Source organism: Ursus americanus, chromosome 7 (genome assembly GCF_024610735.1).
Source record: "Ursus americanus isolate L20-20 chromosome 7, mUrsAme1.1.p, whole genome shotgun sequence".
Lineage (NCBI taxonomy): Eukaryota > Metazoa > Chordata > Mammalia > Carnivora > Ursidae > Ursus > Ursus americanus.
Genome location: NC_142133.1, coordinates 66,154,025 through 66,170,296, shown reverse-complemented (window position 1 = coordinate 66,170,296; position 16,272 = coordinate 66,154,025). Strand labels below are relative to the sequence as shown.

Sequence of the window (16,272 nt, the reverse complement as noted above, 5' to 3'; positions counted from 1 at the left end):
TTTGTGCAAATGGTGTTAGGATTTCAGTGGAGCAAATATTTGTTTTTAACTGATTTTTCTGCATGGGATCTTCTTGTACCCTACCAGTGTAGCTTTTTGAGATATTAAGAGCTCTGTAGAATTTTTAAGTAAGGCTTCTATGGGGCAGTACTCATTATCTAAAATCATAATCCAACTTGGATTTAGATTATACATAAGAGATTTCAGTTTCAGGTCTTTTGCCTGTATCTTCAGTTTTGGTGAGACTATATCTAGAAACTAGACAGCCTCCAGCTGGGGTAAAATAGTATTTGACAGCGGTATGTTTTAGGAATTCTGTTTCTTTCTCTAAGTAATTTACGAATTTGTGTAGGCTTTTAGCATGGGGTGATTTCAGGGTGCTTGCTTTAAAACTTCAGATTATAAAAATGACAATGAAAATTAAGAAAAATAAAGTCATTTTTAGAGAATATTAAGCTGTAAGTCATGGTAGTGTGTACATTAAATCTTCATTCCATTGTAGCATGCCAATGAAGATGTGGAAAGAATGTTACTAGGAAACAAATGTGATATGGATGATAAAAGAGTTGTACCTAAAGGAAAAGGAGAACAGGTAAAAAGCTCTGAATGAAATTAATACGCTGCTCTTGGTGAAGATGGTATTGCATTTGATTGTTGGTAATGATAGTGGAGTGTGCTGAGTTATTCACATTGTTTTATAAATGCTGTGGGGAAACAGTGGTTTATCATTTGAGTGAATTTTCTCAGTGCATATCTAATAGGTATGGGAGAATTAAACCTTCGGTAGTAGTATTTTTAGCTGTATTTAAACTACAAAGAGGGAAAAATAGAAATTAGTGATCCTCAGTTTTTTAACTTAAGACTTTAAGTAAGTACCTCACTTAGAGTATTTGAAGTAAACTCCTGAAGTGAGGAGAGGATTCTTTTATTATTTTTCTTTCTTTCTTTATTTTTTGAAAGAACTTGGTCATTTGAATCGTGACCCGTTGAAATACTTTGCTTTATATAACCTAGTAGGGACTGCTGCCTTTAGAATATTATTATTTCCTCCAGAATGCTGAAGTCAACAGTTGGGACCCTGTGCTTGAATTTTATGATGACATTTTGCTTCTATTTTAGATTGCAAGGGAGCATGGTATTAGATTTTTTGAGACTAGTGCAAAAGCAAATATAAACATCGAAAAGGCTTTCCTCACATTAGCTGAAGATATCCTTCGAAAGGTAAGATCCTATTTTTTACTTCCCAAGGTGCCCTGTGTCACAGTTCTTCTTTGAAGTCCTGGATTAACATACAGAAAATTAGGTTTGGGTGGTATTGTTCCTAAATGTTCCCCTGTCACCAGTATCTAGCCCTCTAAAGTGAAGTAGGAACTGGGGGAAGCAATGAGCCATTAGAAATCTGTAGCTTCTGGTCAGCGGTGACACTGTTCTGAGCTCCCACACTGACTCTCAGGTCCCCAGGTTCATGCACCTTCTTTCAGCTTTTTGTCTGGTCTGCTGTCTTGTGGCTCTTCTGTTTACTTTTGGACTCACTTCTCTTACACATTCTTTGCATTTCCATAGATAATTTCTTAAAATTTAAGATAATAGTTACTGCTACAGAATCGCTTTCTTCTCTCTCTATAGTCACTTCTCAGATGTGCCAGTAAAGAGCATGTATATATTATATAGTGAATAAATACAATAAATCCATCCCTGTATTTCATTTAGCCAGGCATTTCAATCTGTGATATTTTACAAATTGCTGAAATATGATTCCAGGGAATTCATTTTACTTCCGGGTTAGTTTTCTGGGTTTAATTTGTGAATCCCCATACTTACCAATATGAGAAACTTGTAGCAAAATTGGGAATATGACTAGATATAATATGCAGATTTGGTTATGAATCCTGAGTTGTCTGTTCAATCTCTGGTACATTTAAATGCGTATAAAAACAGAAAACATCTGACACAACTAAAGGAGAAGTAGGCACTGTATAGGAGAAAATTTAATTGCTTCTGGTAACCATTCTATTTTTATAATTGAAATAACTGTATTTTTTCAAAAACCAATCCCCAAATTAAAAAATACATACATCTATAAAACAAGCTGTAATAGAGATGGTATCTCAAATATAAATCTAGTGAAATTTCAGAGAAATCAAACAACTTAATTTTTTATAGTGAACTGTAGTTATCCATTAACTATAATTGTGTGTTCAAACCAGAAAAATGTCATCAGTTACATTGCTATTCATAGTGACTATAAAATAAAAGTTGTGCCCTTCCATATCTGCCAGCATCCTGGTATCAATAATACATCGAGTAATAAGAAGCAAGTTAGGATAGAATACGTGTAGTACGATCTTATTTTTAAAAATTCTGTATGATACCAAACACACATGTGTATGCATGTGCACACACGTTTGGTTATGTTTAGCAAATAAAGATCTGGAAGGATTTATACCAAACTCTTAAAATAGTGAGTATTCCAAGTGGGTTACGGTTGTAAAGGGAGGGAGACATAGAACAGAAATTACTCAATGACTCTTACGTTTATATAGTTTTGTTTAGAAAATTTAACGTATCTTTTTAAAGTTATAAAAACAACTTAAAATTTTTAAAATATCCTTTCACAGTATGTAAAGGTAAAACCCCTTGGAATTCCTTGAAGAATTTTTATATTTTTATATACATTTTTATATTTCAAAGTATTCCTATGAGAAATAAAAATAGAAGAGTAGAAAAGTAAAGTACTAGATGGACAAGGAAAATTGTTCATATTATTAATTAAATGAAGGGAACAACAGGAATAGAAAAATGCTCTTTTAGGGGCGCCTGGGTGGCGCAGTCTTTAAGTGTTTGCCTTCGGCTCAGGGCGTGATCCCGGCGTTCTGGGATCGAGCCCTGCATCAGGCTCCTCTGCTGAGAGCCTGCTTCTTCCTCTTCCACTCCCCCTGCTTGTGTTCCCTCTCTCCTTGGCTGTCTCTCTGTCAATTAAATAAATAAAAATCTTAAAAAAGAAAAGAAAAGAAAAATGCTCTTTTAATTGTGGAGTTCTTTGTATCTCAGAGTTGGGCAGGTCACAGTGAAAAATTATTCCAGAATTGACCATAACACTTGTTGAAATACTCTTGTCTCTTGTGTTCTTTCTCTGTCTGGATTTTTTGGTTTTCTCCATTGTTTTTGATTTTTTTCTGTCCATACTGTATCCCTTGATTTTCTCACTAATCTTGGCATTAAAACATACATATATATGCTTATATGGTCTTATAATCTGTGTCCCAGTGTGATATGAATGAATACACCGATAAAGATCTTCCCCATGTAGGCATGCCCCAATGTGAGGTCCCATTTTTTTCTCATACACATACATATATGCTTCTTGATGTGGTAAAGTTAGGAGTCAAAACATCAAATATAAACTTGCTTTACATTGGAGTGTGAGAAATACAGGAGTGGTTCCTGACCAGCAGCTTTCTGTGCCATGATTTCTCTCCTGAGTTTGTAAAAGAAAAATTAACTTTAGAATGAAAACAATTTAAAACATTTTTAACTTAATTATTTGAATAGGTAATTCATTCTCATGGTGCAAACATTTAAAATAAAGCGAGTACAAATGCAGAGAAGTTTCCCACCACATTCCCCCAACTCCTCATTCCCCCCGACAGGTAACCAGTGTAATTAACCTCTTAATTATTAATATATGAGTAAATATGAATATATATATTTATATATATAATTCTTTATATATACCTTTTTTTAAACAGGTAAGGCAACCTACTGTACTCTGTTTGGCACTTAAAATAAGTAAAATAATTCTACTTTTAAAATAAATGGTACTCCTTTGAGTAAGTATGTCATATAGGTTTTCTCAATGAGGGACATACAGGTGATTTTCAGCCTTATGATCTCATAAATTGTATTGCAGTGAATAATCTTATATGTAACTCATTTTGCAAGCATATGATTATGTGCAGGTATGTGAAGGACAGATTCCTAGAAGTGGCCAAAGAGCATAGATGTACATTTTTATAATTCTGTTACATGTTGCCACGTGCTGGCATGAGGTTGTACCCATTTACACTCCCACTGACAGTGGATGAGAATGTCTGTTTCTTCACACTCTGGCCACATAATGGATTATAAGACTTTAAGATCTTTCCCAACCTGACAGGTTAAAAAAAAAAAAAAATTTAATCTGCAGCGCTCTTATGAGTTTGGTGAGCATTTTTAAAGACAGTTTTAAGAATCGCTTTTGTATTTCCTTTTCTGTAAACTTGTTTTATTCCTTTGCTCACTTTTTCAGTTAATACTTTCGGCTTTAACAGAGTTAAAATGACTCTTCTGTCATTTTTCTCAAGATCTGCAATAAGAATAAAGTTGGTTGTTCAGGAAAACTCACAAAGATTTTTTTAAAGCAAAACTTTTTATCTTTAACACACAATGAGGAGAAGAATCCCATAAGGCAGTGAGAGTAGGTAGGTGAGCTCAGAGTGCAAGTCAGAATTTCACCTCCATATGAGTTAAGTAGGGCTTCTCTTGGGCTACATGACTTTTTAAAATATTTTAAGTTTTCCCCCCTGGGTTACCTTAACTTTATCTTGTTTCCATGAGAGAATACATTCCCAGTTACATCCTGGCTTTTAAAATTTCATTCATGATGACCTACTGTTAATAAAACAGCCTGGATAAATTTCACAGACTGATCCTGAATAAAGGGAGTCATACATAAAAGAATACATAAAGCATGGTTCCACATATTTGAAGGTCAAGAACAAAAAAAACAACCTCTGGTGACAGAAATGAGAGTACTGATTACCTTTAGGAGGGTAGTACTGGCTGGAAAGGGACACAGGGGAGCCTTCAGGGGGTTTTCTGTTCTGTGTTTTGATCTGATAGCTTCACTCTATATACTAAAAATCCATCAAGCACAATTAAGATTTTTATACTTTACTATATGTGTGCGGTTTCTAAAAAAAAAATGTCCTTTCATACATACCGTATAGGCTATCCATTGAAAATAGTATATTCTTTTGATTTTAAAAGTAATATTTAGATTATTGGGGAGATACAGGATTATTCATAGAAGGAAATAAAATCACTCACAAACCCACCACCTAAGGTTTTTCTCTTTTCACATTTGGTATCTCTCCTTTTGATTTTTTTTCTGTGTCCATTTTTAACGTAGATTATACAACTTTGCATTCTGCCCTGCCCTTTCTCTTCCACTTAATGTTAGCATATCATTGTTGAGCTTGCCTTTTTAAAACTGGTGTAGAGCGTTACAAACTTCGGTCTCAAAAGGCAAGTGACTAGACAGAAAGGGCTGTTTTACTTCTCTGAGGTTAGACTTGACGCAGCATTGGTTTTATACAGATGATAATGCTTTTTAAGTACTAGATACTCAGGGGTCAGGGCTAAGAGATAGCAAACCTTTGTGCGAACTGAGAGTAGAAAAGATACTGGAAGCTTTATTAAAGGGATGCCTAGAGGCTTCTAGACATTTCACAGCTTGGAGTAAGCAGGCAAAATGTAGATCAGAAACAAAGCTGCTAGGTTTGTGCATGGGAGAGGGAACCTGTCTTGCGCGACTGGAGTTATATTTTGTTACCTTTGTGAGAATATTTCTGTTGAATCTTGATTTCTCCATAACAATGTTTTTCATGGGTTACTTTCCTTGTGTGTTTGTTCCAGACCCCTGTAAAAGAGCCCAACAGTGAAAATGTAGATATCAGCAGTGGAGGCGGCGTGACAGGCTGGAAGAGCAAATGTTGCTGAGCGTTCTCCTGTTCCGTCAGTTGCCATCCACCACCCTGTTTTCTCCTCTTGCTGCAAAATAAACCACTCTGTCCATTTTTAACTCTAAACAGATATTTTTCTTCCTCATCTTAACTATCCAGTCCACCTGTTTTGTCTTTCATCCGTGACTGCTTGCTGACTTTATAATTTTCTTCAAACAAGAAAATGTATAGAAAAATCATGTCTGTGACTTCATTTTTAAATGTACTTGCTCAGCTCACCACTGCATTTCAGTTGTATTATAGTCCAGTTCTTCTTATCAACATTAAAACCTATAGCAATCATTTCAACTCTATTCTGCAAATTGTATAAGAATAAAAGTTAGAATTAACAATTTTATTTTGTACAACAGTGGAATTTTCTGTCATGGATAATGTGCTTGAGTCCCTATAATCTATAGACATGTGATAGCAAAAGAAACAAAAGCCAGGAAAACACTCATTTTCGCCTTGAATATGTAAATGGGATTAATTTTGTCCTGTGCCTTATGTGGAAAGGAACTTCTTTGGTTTTTCCTTTTGTTTGTTAGTTTGTTTTGGTGGAAGCATGTGCAGGAGACATACATATCATCCAGACATAAACCGTTAAAATGTTCGTGGTTTGCTTGGCTGTAATTTTCAAAGTAGTTAATTGAGGACAAAGGGTAATGCAGAAATGATAGCTTTGGTTTGCTGAGTCTTATTTTAAGTGGCCTTGATATTTAACACTATTCCTGCCACCAGTTCTTCTCTTTGGCCGCTTTTTCCTCGCTTTTTCCTCGTGTCTGTCCTCCTGCATGCTGCTCCATTTGCTTCTCCCTCCCCCACCACCAATGGTATGAGTTATTTAAAAGTGAAAGGGGCAAACTAGTAGGTTTTTCAAGTTTAACATAAAGGACTGATTTAACTCGCTAAGTAAACTGAAAGATAAATTCTAACTGCCTACTACTATTAAATGTCTTCCCCTCATTTTCTCTCTCTCCCGGATAACTTCTGCCCCAGATTCCTCCATTCGCTCTTTTACTTCATGCTCCTCTTCTTCCCTCCCTGTTCCCTTTCTATCCACTGAGTTTATGAAATGGAAGAGTTAATTGCATGCACTAGTGTTTGGAGGGTGTTGTGGTTTGTCTTTCTAATTAGGTGTATAGCCTATTCACTTTCCTAGAATAAATCTCGTAACCGAAATTTGAGTAGTCTCCATTCTGGCAACTCCTCTAGCAGTTTGGTAGCCCAGTAAAGGTTTGGTTGTTTCTATTTTTGTTTTTGTTTTAAATGGTGGGAAGGAGGAGTGAAATTTATTAACATGTTTGCCAAATATACTGAGATTTGGCCTTTGAAGAACACTTTTTCAGTGTTAAGTTGTCTTTACCTTAAGATTAGAAATACTTTAGAATATTATTAATTTTAAGTCCCGTCTTTACATCCCTTTGGAAAATGTGTATTACCATGGATTTGGGAAAAGGACAAAAGGCTTTTCATGTACAGATAAGATCTCCAGCTATCTCTAACCCTGTCCTTTCTTCACTTCGTTTTTCTAGTTTTGCTTCATTGCTTATCATCAGGATAGGGTAAGTTAAGTTTGCTACGCTGCTAGCATCCTAAGATGATACCTTTGTTGAAATAATTGTGAATAGCATGATTCATTTCTAGCAGAGGCTGAGTTTAGGACAGCAGCTTCCATTGAAAAGTCTCTCTGTGTCGTGGATAGCATTTTAATGCCCTCTTGGCTCACGTCAACAGCATTGGGACGTATCTGCTGTAAACATCCATGAATTTTTCAGATAGTGCCCTAAAAACAATTTTATATGCCTCACTGGTTGTTCTTAGGTTTTTCCTTTACTTGACTTTATCATTGTTTACTAGTAAAAGCAGCATTGCCAAATAATCCCTAATTTTCCACTAAAAATAATAATGAAATGATGTTAAGCTTCTCGAAAAGTTATAGGTTAAACCTACTATTGTTAGATTAATTTTAATGTATGTGTTGCTTTCCTTCATCTGGAATGTGGCAGTAGCTTTTTTGTTTTTAACCCTCTTTAATCCTTATTCAATTCAGTGACTTAAGGTTTGAGAGCTAAACACTGGGATTTTTGGGTAAAAGACTGACAGTTTTGTTTGCATAATTATAATCGGCATTGTACATAGAAAGGTTATGGCTACCTTTTGTTAAATCTGCACTTTCTAAATATCAAAAAAAGGGAAATGGAGTATAAATCAATTTTTGTATAACCTGTTTGAAACATGAGTTTTATTTGCTTAATATTAGGGCTTTGCCCCTTTTTCTGTAAGTCTCTTGGGATCCTGTGTAGAAGCTGTTCTCATTAAACCCCCAACAGTTAAGTCCATTCTCTGGTACTAGCTACAAATTCGGTTTCATATTCTACTTAACAATTTAAATAAACTGAAATATTTCTAGATGGTCTACTTCTGTTCATATAAAAACAAAACTTGATTTCCAACTGTGTGGCTTGGTTTTCATTTATTTATGCAGTTGAAGATGGAGGATTACTTTGGAAGACAATGCGAAATAACAAACTGAATATTAGAGGAAATAGAAGGGAAATAACTTTCTCAGCCTAGGGAAAACAGTAATTTCAAGAACTGTCTTTGGTAAGAAACTACTGTAAAAAATGGAAATGTAAGCAGATTCATCCTGGTGTCAAAAGAGACACCACAGTCAGTCACTCCCCAGCCAACAACACTAGAATGGGCCAAAGGCAGACTGCAGCTAACACAGCTGATGACCCCGGAGCACCAAGGTAGGCTCCCAGGGTGAACGCTTGTTTTAGCAGTGACCATCCTCTTCTCTGAAAAAAGTATTTCTGACTTTTTTTGTGAACCATAAACGACAGCTTTTTTTTCTTTTTTTAAGCTTTTACTTACTTAAGAGAGAGCGAAAGAGAGCATGAGTAGGGAGGAGAGGGAGAAGCCTGATGTGGGGCTCGATTGCAGGACTGCGGGATCAAGACCTGAGCTGAAGGCAGACACCCGACTGAGCTACCCAGGCACCCCAACAGCTTTGTTTTATATAAAGAAAAGCTTACTCCCGTATTAGGGCATTATTAGTCAATAGATAGAAATATTTGTTGACAAGATTATCTCTGCGGGAAGGGTAATGTGTAGAAATTTTCTCATCCTGCAGTGTTGATAGGAATCACCTGGAGTGTTTTTAATGCTTCCTCACTCACTCTCCAGCTTTTTCTTTTTTGTGTGTCTAGGGTGAGGCCCACGATTCTCCTTTTGAGACTGGTATAGGAAAATACAACATGGTCTCTGCCCTTAAATTTGAGATCTAGTTTATTGTTAAGATTGTATTTATTTATTTGTCAGAGAGAAAAAGCGTGCACAAGCAGGGGGAGCAGCAGGGAGAGGGAGAAGCAAGCCTCCTGCTGAGCAGGGAGCCCAATGCAGGGCTCGATCCCAGGACCCTGGGGTCATGACCCAAGCCGAAGGCAGATGCCTAACCTACTGAGCCATCCAGGCACCCCTGTGATCTAGTTTAGAAAGCAAAAGCAGTCATTAGCTAAGTGTATATAGGAGCCAATAAGGGGCGCCTGGCTGGCTCCGTCAATAGAACATGCAACTTTCGATCTCAGGGTCGTGAGTTTAAGCCCTGAATGGGGCGTAGAGCTTACTCAAAAAAAAAAAAAAAAAAGCCAACTAGATGCGATTCAGATTTTAAGTACCGTATTAATAGTTAAGAGCAAGATCAGTTGATGGGAATAGTTGGGGTGGCTTTTTGAGGGAATAGGGACACGAACTGGTTCTTAGGTAAGTAGATTGGCTAAGGCTAAGGGGGAGGTTAAGAAGGGACCAGAGGTGAATTCAAAACAGGCTTTGCTTATGTGAGAAACCAGAAATCCAGCTGGGCAATGACAGGCAATGGGGATCCTGGTGAGCCCTCAAGAGTGGTGAGAGCAGTGTGTGTGTGAGGAAAACAAGTCTAGATGTGCTGGAAGAGGAAGACGCTGGGAGGTTCCAGAGATTGATCACATAGGAAGTTAGTAGGTTGAGATTTGAATTAGGATCAGGCTAAAATGATGGCAGAGGGCAGGGTTTAAGTTCAAATATGTGAAAGGGAAAGAATATTTTTTACCTACTAGGGAGCCTACTAGTAACTCGTGACACTGTTACAGGGTTATGTCCCCAACGACCTGGTGAGATGGTATCCAAAATACCATTTATTTTGTAAATAAACGGTCTCAGATTAAGTACTTTGCCTCAAGTCGCACGTCCCATTAGTGCTGGAGTTGGATTTTGAAACCAAGCCTGACGCCAGTGCTCATTGTTTTCACATTCACCTTATCACAGTTTCTCAGGATAAGGTCTTAAGGTTTGGTTATAATGATTTTAATGGGGGTAATACGGGCTCTGTGCCAGAGTAACAGAAAGAATGCTAGAGTGTAGTCTTACCTAGTTAATATAACCATTGAGCCTAACCTTGGCCCCTTCTAACAGAGTTATGCTCTTGAAAGTACTTAGCCCAGTTAACTAATGTTTTTAGTTTAAACCCATATTCCACCCCGTACCACCCGGCCCATTTAGTTTCCTCCTACTCCAAACCATCTTTTGGCTGAAAGTAAACAGTAAGGCAGTTGCTTTTCACATTTCTCTTAATTGGCTTTCTAAGGCTAGTTTGAGGGGCGCCTGTGGTGGTCATTAATCACTGCTGCGAGTAATGGTGAAAACACTCAGTACAGGAGAGGGGAAGAAGGCAGTTGGGTGTGGAGTATAACTTGTGGAACAAGATTAAGAGTCCCGTAGGGGAATTGAGGGCTTCAAGCTCTTCTGGGGCACTGACTTTAGGCCTGAGGTTTCCAGCCCCGAGATAGAGCTGTACTCCTGTTGCATCTTGGTTAAAGAGAATGGTTGCTAAGAAAAAATCTCTAGCACTAAATTCAGAAATTTCTACCATTGAGGCTTATTGGCCTTCAAAGGGAAAATGTCTCCAATGTGAGTTCATGAAACACATAAATTTGCTTGTCATTTTGCTCTCTCATTTTTGTGAATTTCTGTAAAAGTACATTGAAAATCCGTGGTGGCATTTCTGCAGGGACCTGAAGTAATGAAGTGTAGACTTGTAGCTTTCTGGTGATTTGCTATCGACAGTTTATTTGCTGCTTCAAGAACCTTTCTTGAAGGTAATTACCATTGTCATTTGATTCTGAAATGATCACAGCTCGTCTTCCGAGCGGAGCTGGAGTGGTCAGTCCGAGATTGAGCTCCCCCGTGCATGCTTGAGGTGCAGGCTTTTAGTGGTAAGTGGAAAAGGTCCATTTGCTTTAGACCAGATGTGCGGGGGTCCGAGTGGATACCACTTTGAAAATGATGGGACTCAGAGGAGAGAGAGGCTGTTCGCCCGGGCCCCTTCTGAAGTGCTTGGAGTCCATTAGCCTCCTAAGCGTGACCTCGGCAATGACAGATGCCGTGGGCCTGGCAGGGTTTGAAGGCGGGTGCCGCGGTGGACTACCTGTGAGAGGAAGGCGCTCACTTTCCCAGGCCGGCGCTCCGGGATGAGCCAGCCGCGTCCAAGGTCCCTCTAGGCTGTGCCCTTCTCCGTGGTGCCTCCCGCATCCCTGCGGCCTCGAGGACACCCGAGCATGGCCGAGGCACGCATCCCCTCCCTCTTAATCAACACAGGCCACCTATGTGTTACCTCAGAAAGAAATGTTTGGAGAGAATTATGCGAAGAATAAATTCCGAGGATAGGGATCACTTTTCCAGTTTCAGCTCTAGGTCACTCATGTGGGAGGTGACATTACTATTCTTGTTTCTGATCACCCAGCTTTGAGACCTCAACCGCTATGACTCTTTGCCTCACGGTCACCTAGTACTGTTCAGTGTTCCTCCATTGTTACCTGTCTTCCCCTTCACATTCCCACCCCCTCATTTTGATACTTGGTCCTCTCTTGTAGACCACGGCATTACTTTCCTAACTTGCCACCTAAGTGAGTTGACCTGGTCCAACAGTTGAGGACCTTTCCCCAGGTCCCAATCCATGTTACAGCCTTAACTGTCACCCAGAGTGCTACACGGATTGACTTAGCCATTTGTAGGCCTCAAAACAGGTCAGGCAAAAAATCGCCTCTACCATCCCTTGGCCTAATCCCCCTCTGTGCAGTTCTTAGCTGCAAATGGTAAAAACCAACTTTGCTTTACTTAGTGGAGGACATTTCATAAAAGGATGTTAAAGTTGCAGCCCTAGTGGGTCACTATCGGAAGCTGCTTGGGAAACAGCGCTCTTCCCCACCACACCTTCCCTGGCAAATAAAAGAACCAAGAACTTACCTTGACTTCCCTCTACAGGCTGTACCACCAGGTGACTGAACAGGAAAGGCCAGAATCAGCCACTGGGGCATAAAAATGATTTTCAACTGAAGGGTTCTGAATTTCTGAAATCCCATATCTGCTTTGAAGCATAGCTTCCCCAAAGCTCTCACCTGTCACTAAGGAGCAACTCTAAGCTCTTGGGGAGATTTACATCGTCACAGGACTGTTTGACCTCCTGGCCTCCTAAGGGTCCATTTGTCTTTCCAAAAAGTCATGTAAGTGCCCTTTCTCCTCCTCCCCGTGTAAGAAGTCATTTGTTCTCTAAGAAGTGCTTCTCTGCCCTTCCCTACCCACTATTAAGGTGGCGTATAAGCCCCGAATTAGAAGAGACCCATTCTTCTGTGAACGCACAGAGACATAGTGGATACAAATCTGCTTTTCTCTTACTAATCTGTCTTGTCGATTTAATTTGAAAGCTTCCAAACACTGCACCTAGGAGGACAGAGAAAGTTAGTAAATAAGGTGATGTATGTCTGTAGAGAAGTATTCCACCAGGAAGAAAGAAGAAATGAGAATATCGCTGTTTTGTAACTGCTAATGAATTAACAGATCCAGGAATGATCAACGGCTAACATCACAAAGGAAGATCCGACAAAACAGAGACCGCCAAACACCTGCGCACCTCTGACCACTAACGCAGGACTTCTACGATCAGGCCACGCCAAAAAAATCTCAAACATGAGTCAGCTCAAAGTTTCGGTCTAGATCCAACTACCAGTTTATAGGAAATCTGAGGACAGAGGACCATAATGAACTACATCGAATCAACAAAATCCAGACTGGCAAATTTTACAGGACAGCTGACCCAGTCTCTGCAACAATTAAATTTCAATGGTGGGAGAGTGAGAGTTTATAAATAAATCAAAGACTGAAAGAGAAAAAAAGGCAAAACTCAACTGTAGTGTATTTAGGGAACTATAGAGGTAATATAAAGAAAATTAAATGATTAAAAGTCAGGATAGTTATATTCTTAGCAGGGAGGGAGAAGTTATAAATGGTAGGGGGTTGGGGCTCCTGGGTGGCTCAGTCGGTTAAGCGTCCAGCGCTTGGTTTCTGCTCGGGTGATGATCTCAGGGTCATGGGATCGAGCCCTGGGTCTGGCTCCGGGCTCAGAGGAGTCTGCTTCAAGTTTCTGTCTCTCAGGACCCCTGGGTGGTTCAGTGGGTTAAGCATCTGCCTTTGGCTCTGGTCATGATCTCAGGGTCCTGGGATCTAGTACCGCGTTGGGGCTCCTTGCGCCGCAGGGAGCCTGCTTCTCCGTCTGCCTGCTGGAAGTTCCCCCTGCCTGTGCTCTCTCTCTCTCTCTGACAAACAAGTAAAATCTTAAAAAAAAAAAAAAAAAAAAAAAAAAAGATTCGTTTCTCCCTCTCTCTCTGCCCTTCCCCCCCACATAAATAAATAAATCTTTTTAAAAATGGTAGGGGGCACATGGAGGGTTTCAGGGATAGCAAAATCTGGCATGGATGTTTACAGGGGTGTTTGCCTTATAACAACTCATTAATCTACACATTTGTGTTATGGGATTTTAAAGGGTGTATTATATTTAATCATGAAGGACTCTCTGTGGGTTTAATGTTATATTGGGCAGCTCACACTCTCCAGGACCATAGGACCAGTTTCAGAGGCCGAGCGGCCAAGACCACCGCTCAAAATCAGGCTTAGCAGAATTGGTGCGCTGAGGCCTGAGTGCGCCTGCGGCTGACCCCGCGCCCCAGGAATGGCCGCCGCCACCGATGCCGAAATCCTTGCTAAGGTCGGTACTGTGCAGCCTCCACTTTCAGGAGCTTTCGCTGCCAAGTCTGAGATGGTTAAGTTGGCTGGTGAAGCCCAAAGCGCATGCTCGTGCCCCAGGTGCTAGGGAAGTGGGGGAAAGAGAGTCTTGCTGCAGCTTCCCTAGTGTGGGGTGGGCTCTGACTCTAGGTGGGGGGTTCAGGTGCGGGGCAGAGTCACACATGTCCCCGACGTCAGTGATGTTCACCGTGTGTTAGATCACCTGGGAAGCGCTTTTAAAAATACCAACGCCAAGGCTGCACGCAGCCCAATTAACACAGTATCTCTCAGCTGAGACTGGAGTGTGAGTGGTTTTTTTGTTCATGAACCGGTGCCTACACCCTGGCTGCTCGATGGGATGAGCCACACTGGAATCACCTGGGAGCTTGTTAGAAGCGCGGACTCTCAGCACACACGCACAGCCCTACCGAATTAGAATCTACTTTTAAACCAAAGCCCTAGTGCGAGGCTGATTGCGCATATTCCAATTTGAGAAGGGTTGACCTCGACTGTTCTTCCAAGGCCAGCCCCAATCCCCCCCCCCCCCGCCCCCGCCTTGGGCAGGGACGGGATCCCCGCTTGGAGCACTTTCGACCTACGTCCTTTGGGATTTACTGCAGACTTCCTTGGTTGCAGTTAATTGTCTTCTGTTGGCTCATCTCCTTACCAGGTTGTAACCTCTGGAGGGCAGGGACCCTGCCTTGTCCCCTTTGTCTTCACAGCGCTTAGCGCACTGCTGCCCACGCAGCAAGAGTTCAGGACCTGGGGTAAGTGACCCAGTGGCTTCTCTTCTGTTTCTTTCGACCCACCTCATTCAGCAGGGGCTACACTGACCTCCTGGTGCCCCCTGCCACCTTCATGCCCTAACATTTGTATTATAATTTGAAGGCAACTTTGAATATGACTTTAAAAGAATTTTAAAACTCAAGCGTAGGGCCAGTTCGGACCTACCCTCTCCAGATACGGGACAGATTGGTTGACTCCTGTGGCTCTCCATTCCCTGTCTATAGAAGCAGGCGGACTAGAAAGCACGCCGAGCCTCAGTCCAGCGTAAATAATCCTGTGATGCTGGTTCCCCTCTGCTGGATTAACCAAGATTCAGTACTTTAACTCTTGTGGGTTGGCCGGAAGTAGGGAGAAACTATAAATTAAATAGAGTCATTGAGCCACCTTGTGGCCATTGCTGAGAACTGCATGTCTTCATTGTGTCACAAGAAACTTCCCTAGAGCCCGGCACTCTGAGATCCTATCCTGTAGGAGTTTTGGTGAACGTGGCCACACAAAATTAAATGGGAGATAGGCTTCCAGTTACAGAATGATAAGTCACGGAAATAAAAGGCACAGCGCAGGGAATATAGTCAAAGATAATGTCATAGCGTTGCACGGTGACAGACGGCAGCTACACCCCTGTGGTGAGCATAGCATAATGTATAGACTTATCGAATCACCATGTTGTAATCTGAAACTAATGTAACATTTTGTGTCAACTCTACTAAAAAGAAAATGTTAGAAGGCAAACAATCTGTGATGATTAAAAGGTTTATTTCTGCAAATATTGAACTTACGTCTTCTAAAAATGGGAGATGGGGAACAGCTAGAGCTGAATGTCCTAGAACAGAAGTTACAACCTCATTGTTTTCCGGGAGGACTGCCGATAAAAAGTGCGCAGATTTGCCCTGGATCCCAGAGTTCCAGGATTTAGGAGCGCCGGGTTCCACTGAGATGTCAGGCATGGGGCCGCAGATGAACGGGGAGCGGCAGGAAGTCTCTGCAGGAAGTAACGGGAGCCCGGCGTCCCTGACCATCCCTCGCAGCCGGGAGTTGCTGCCACCCCTCCTGAAGGTTTATGATCTGCAGAAATGGAACGACAGAGGCTCTAGACCGAGCACCCGGCGCATGGAAAGGTGGGGATGAGGCCAGGATCAAAAACAGCGGGTTCAGTGAACAGCTGCGCCTTAAGCGATGGGCTCCTCCCATTCTTTCCTGCCGGCCCCCCTCCCCTGCTCCGGTTTTGGGAGCCAGACACAGGTGCCTAGGCAGAAGATTTGGAAGGTCTCTGGAAAACCTGGCTCAAGAGAAAAGACCGACAAATAGGAGGTACCCCAACTGAAAGTCAGCTCCCTGCGGATTTTGCTGTGCTGAAGGTTTCTAGTCACCAAGTCAGATGAACATCCGTAAAGTTTCCAATCTACCTAAAACACCCATGAAATCATTCAAACGTATAAAAAGCATAGACAATAAAAATCCACAGACCTGTTATCCAGACTGAACAGAGATTTGCATTCAATCAGACATTCAGTTCTTCGTGGTGACGTAAAAGAGAATAAGACAAGTAACAAAGAAACAAAAAAAAAAGGAAATAAAAACACTGCAAAAACCAAAGAGAAACCTCAAACACACTTTAATGACTATT

General features: G+C 40.9%; 1 protein-coding gene across 1 annotated transcript in view; it reads left to right on the top strand.

Moving 5' to 3' along the window:
* RAB10 (RAB10, member RAS oncogene family) overlaps positions 1-8,174 on the top strand; it is an 82,008-nt gene extending 73,834 nt beyond the window's left edge. Inside the window, exons 4-6 of the mRNA XM_045809256.2 lie at positions 503-592; positions 1,120-1,221; positions 5,677-8,174. Coding sequence (XP_045665212.1) covers positions 503-592; positions 1,120-1,221; positions 5,677-5,760 — 276 coding nt within the window. The 3' untranslated portion in view covers positions 5,761-8,174. The remainder of the gene's footprint in view (positions 1-502; positions 593-1,119; positions 1,222-5,676) is intronic.
* The last annotated feature ends 8,098 nt before the right edge of the window (positions 8,175-16,272 follow it).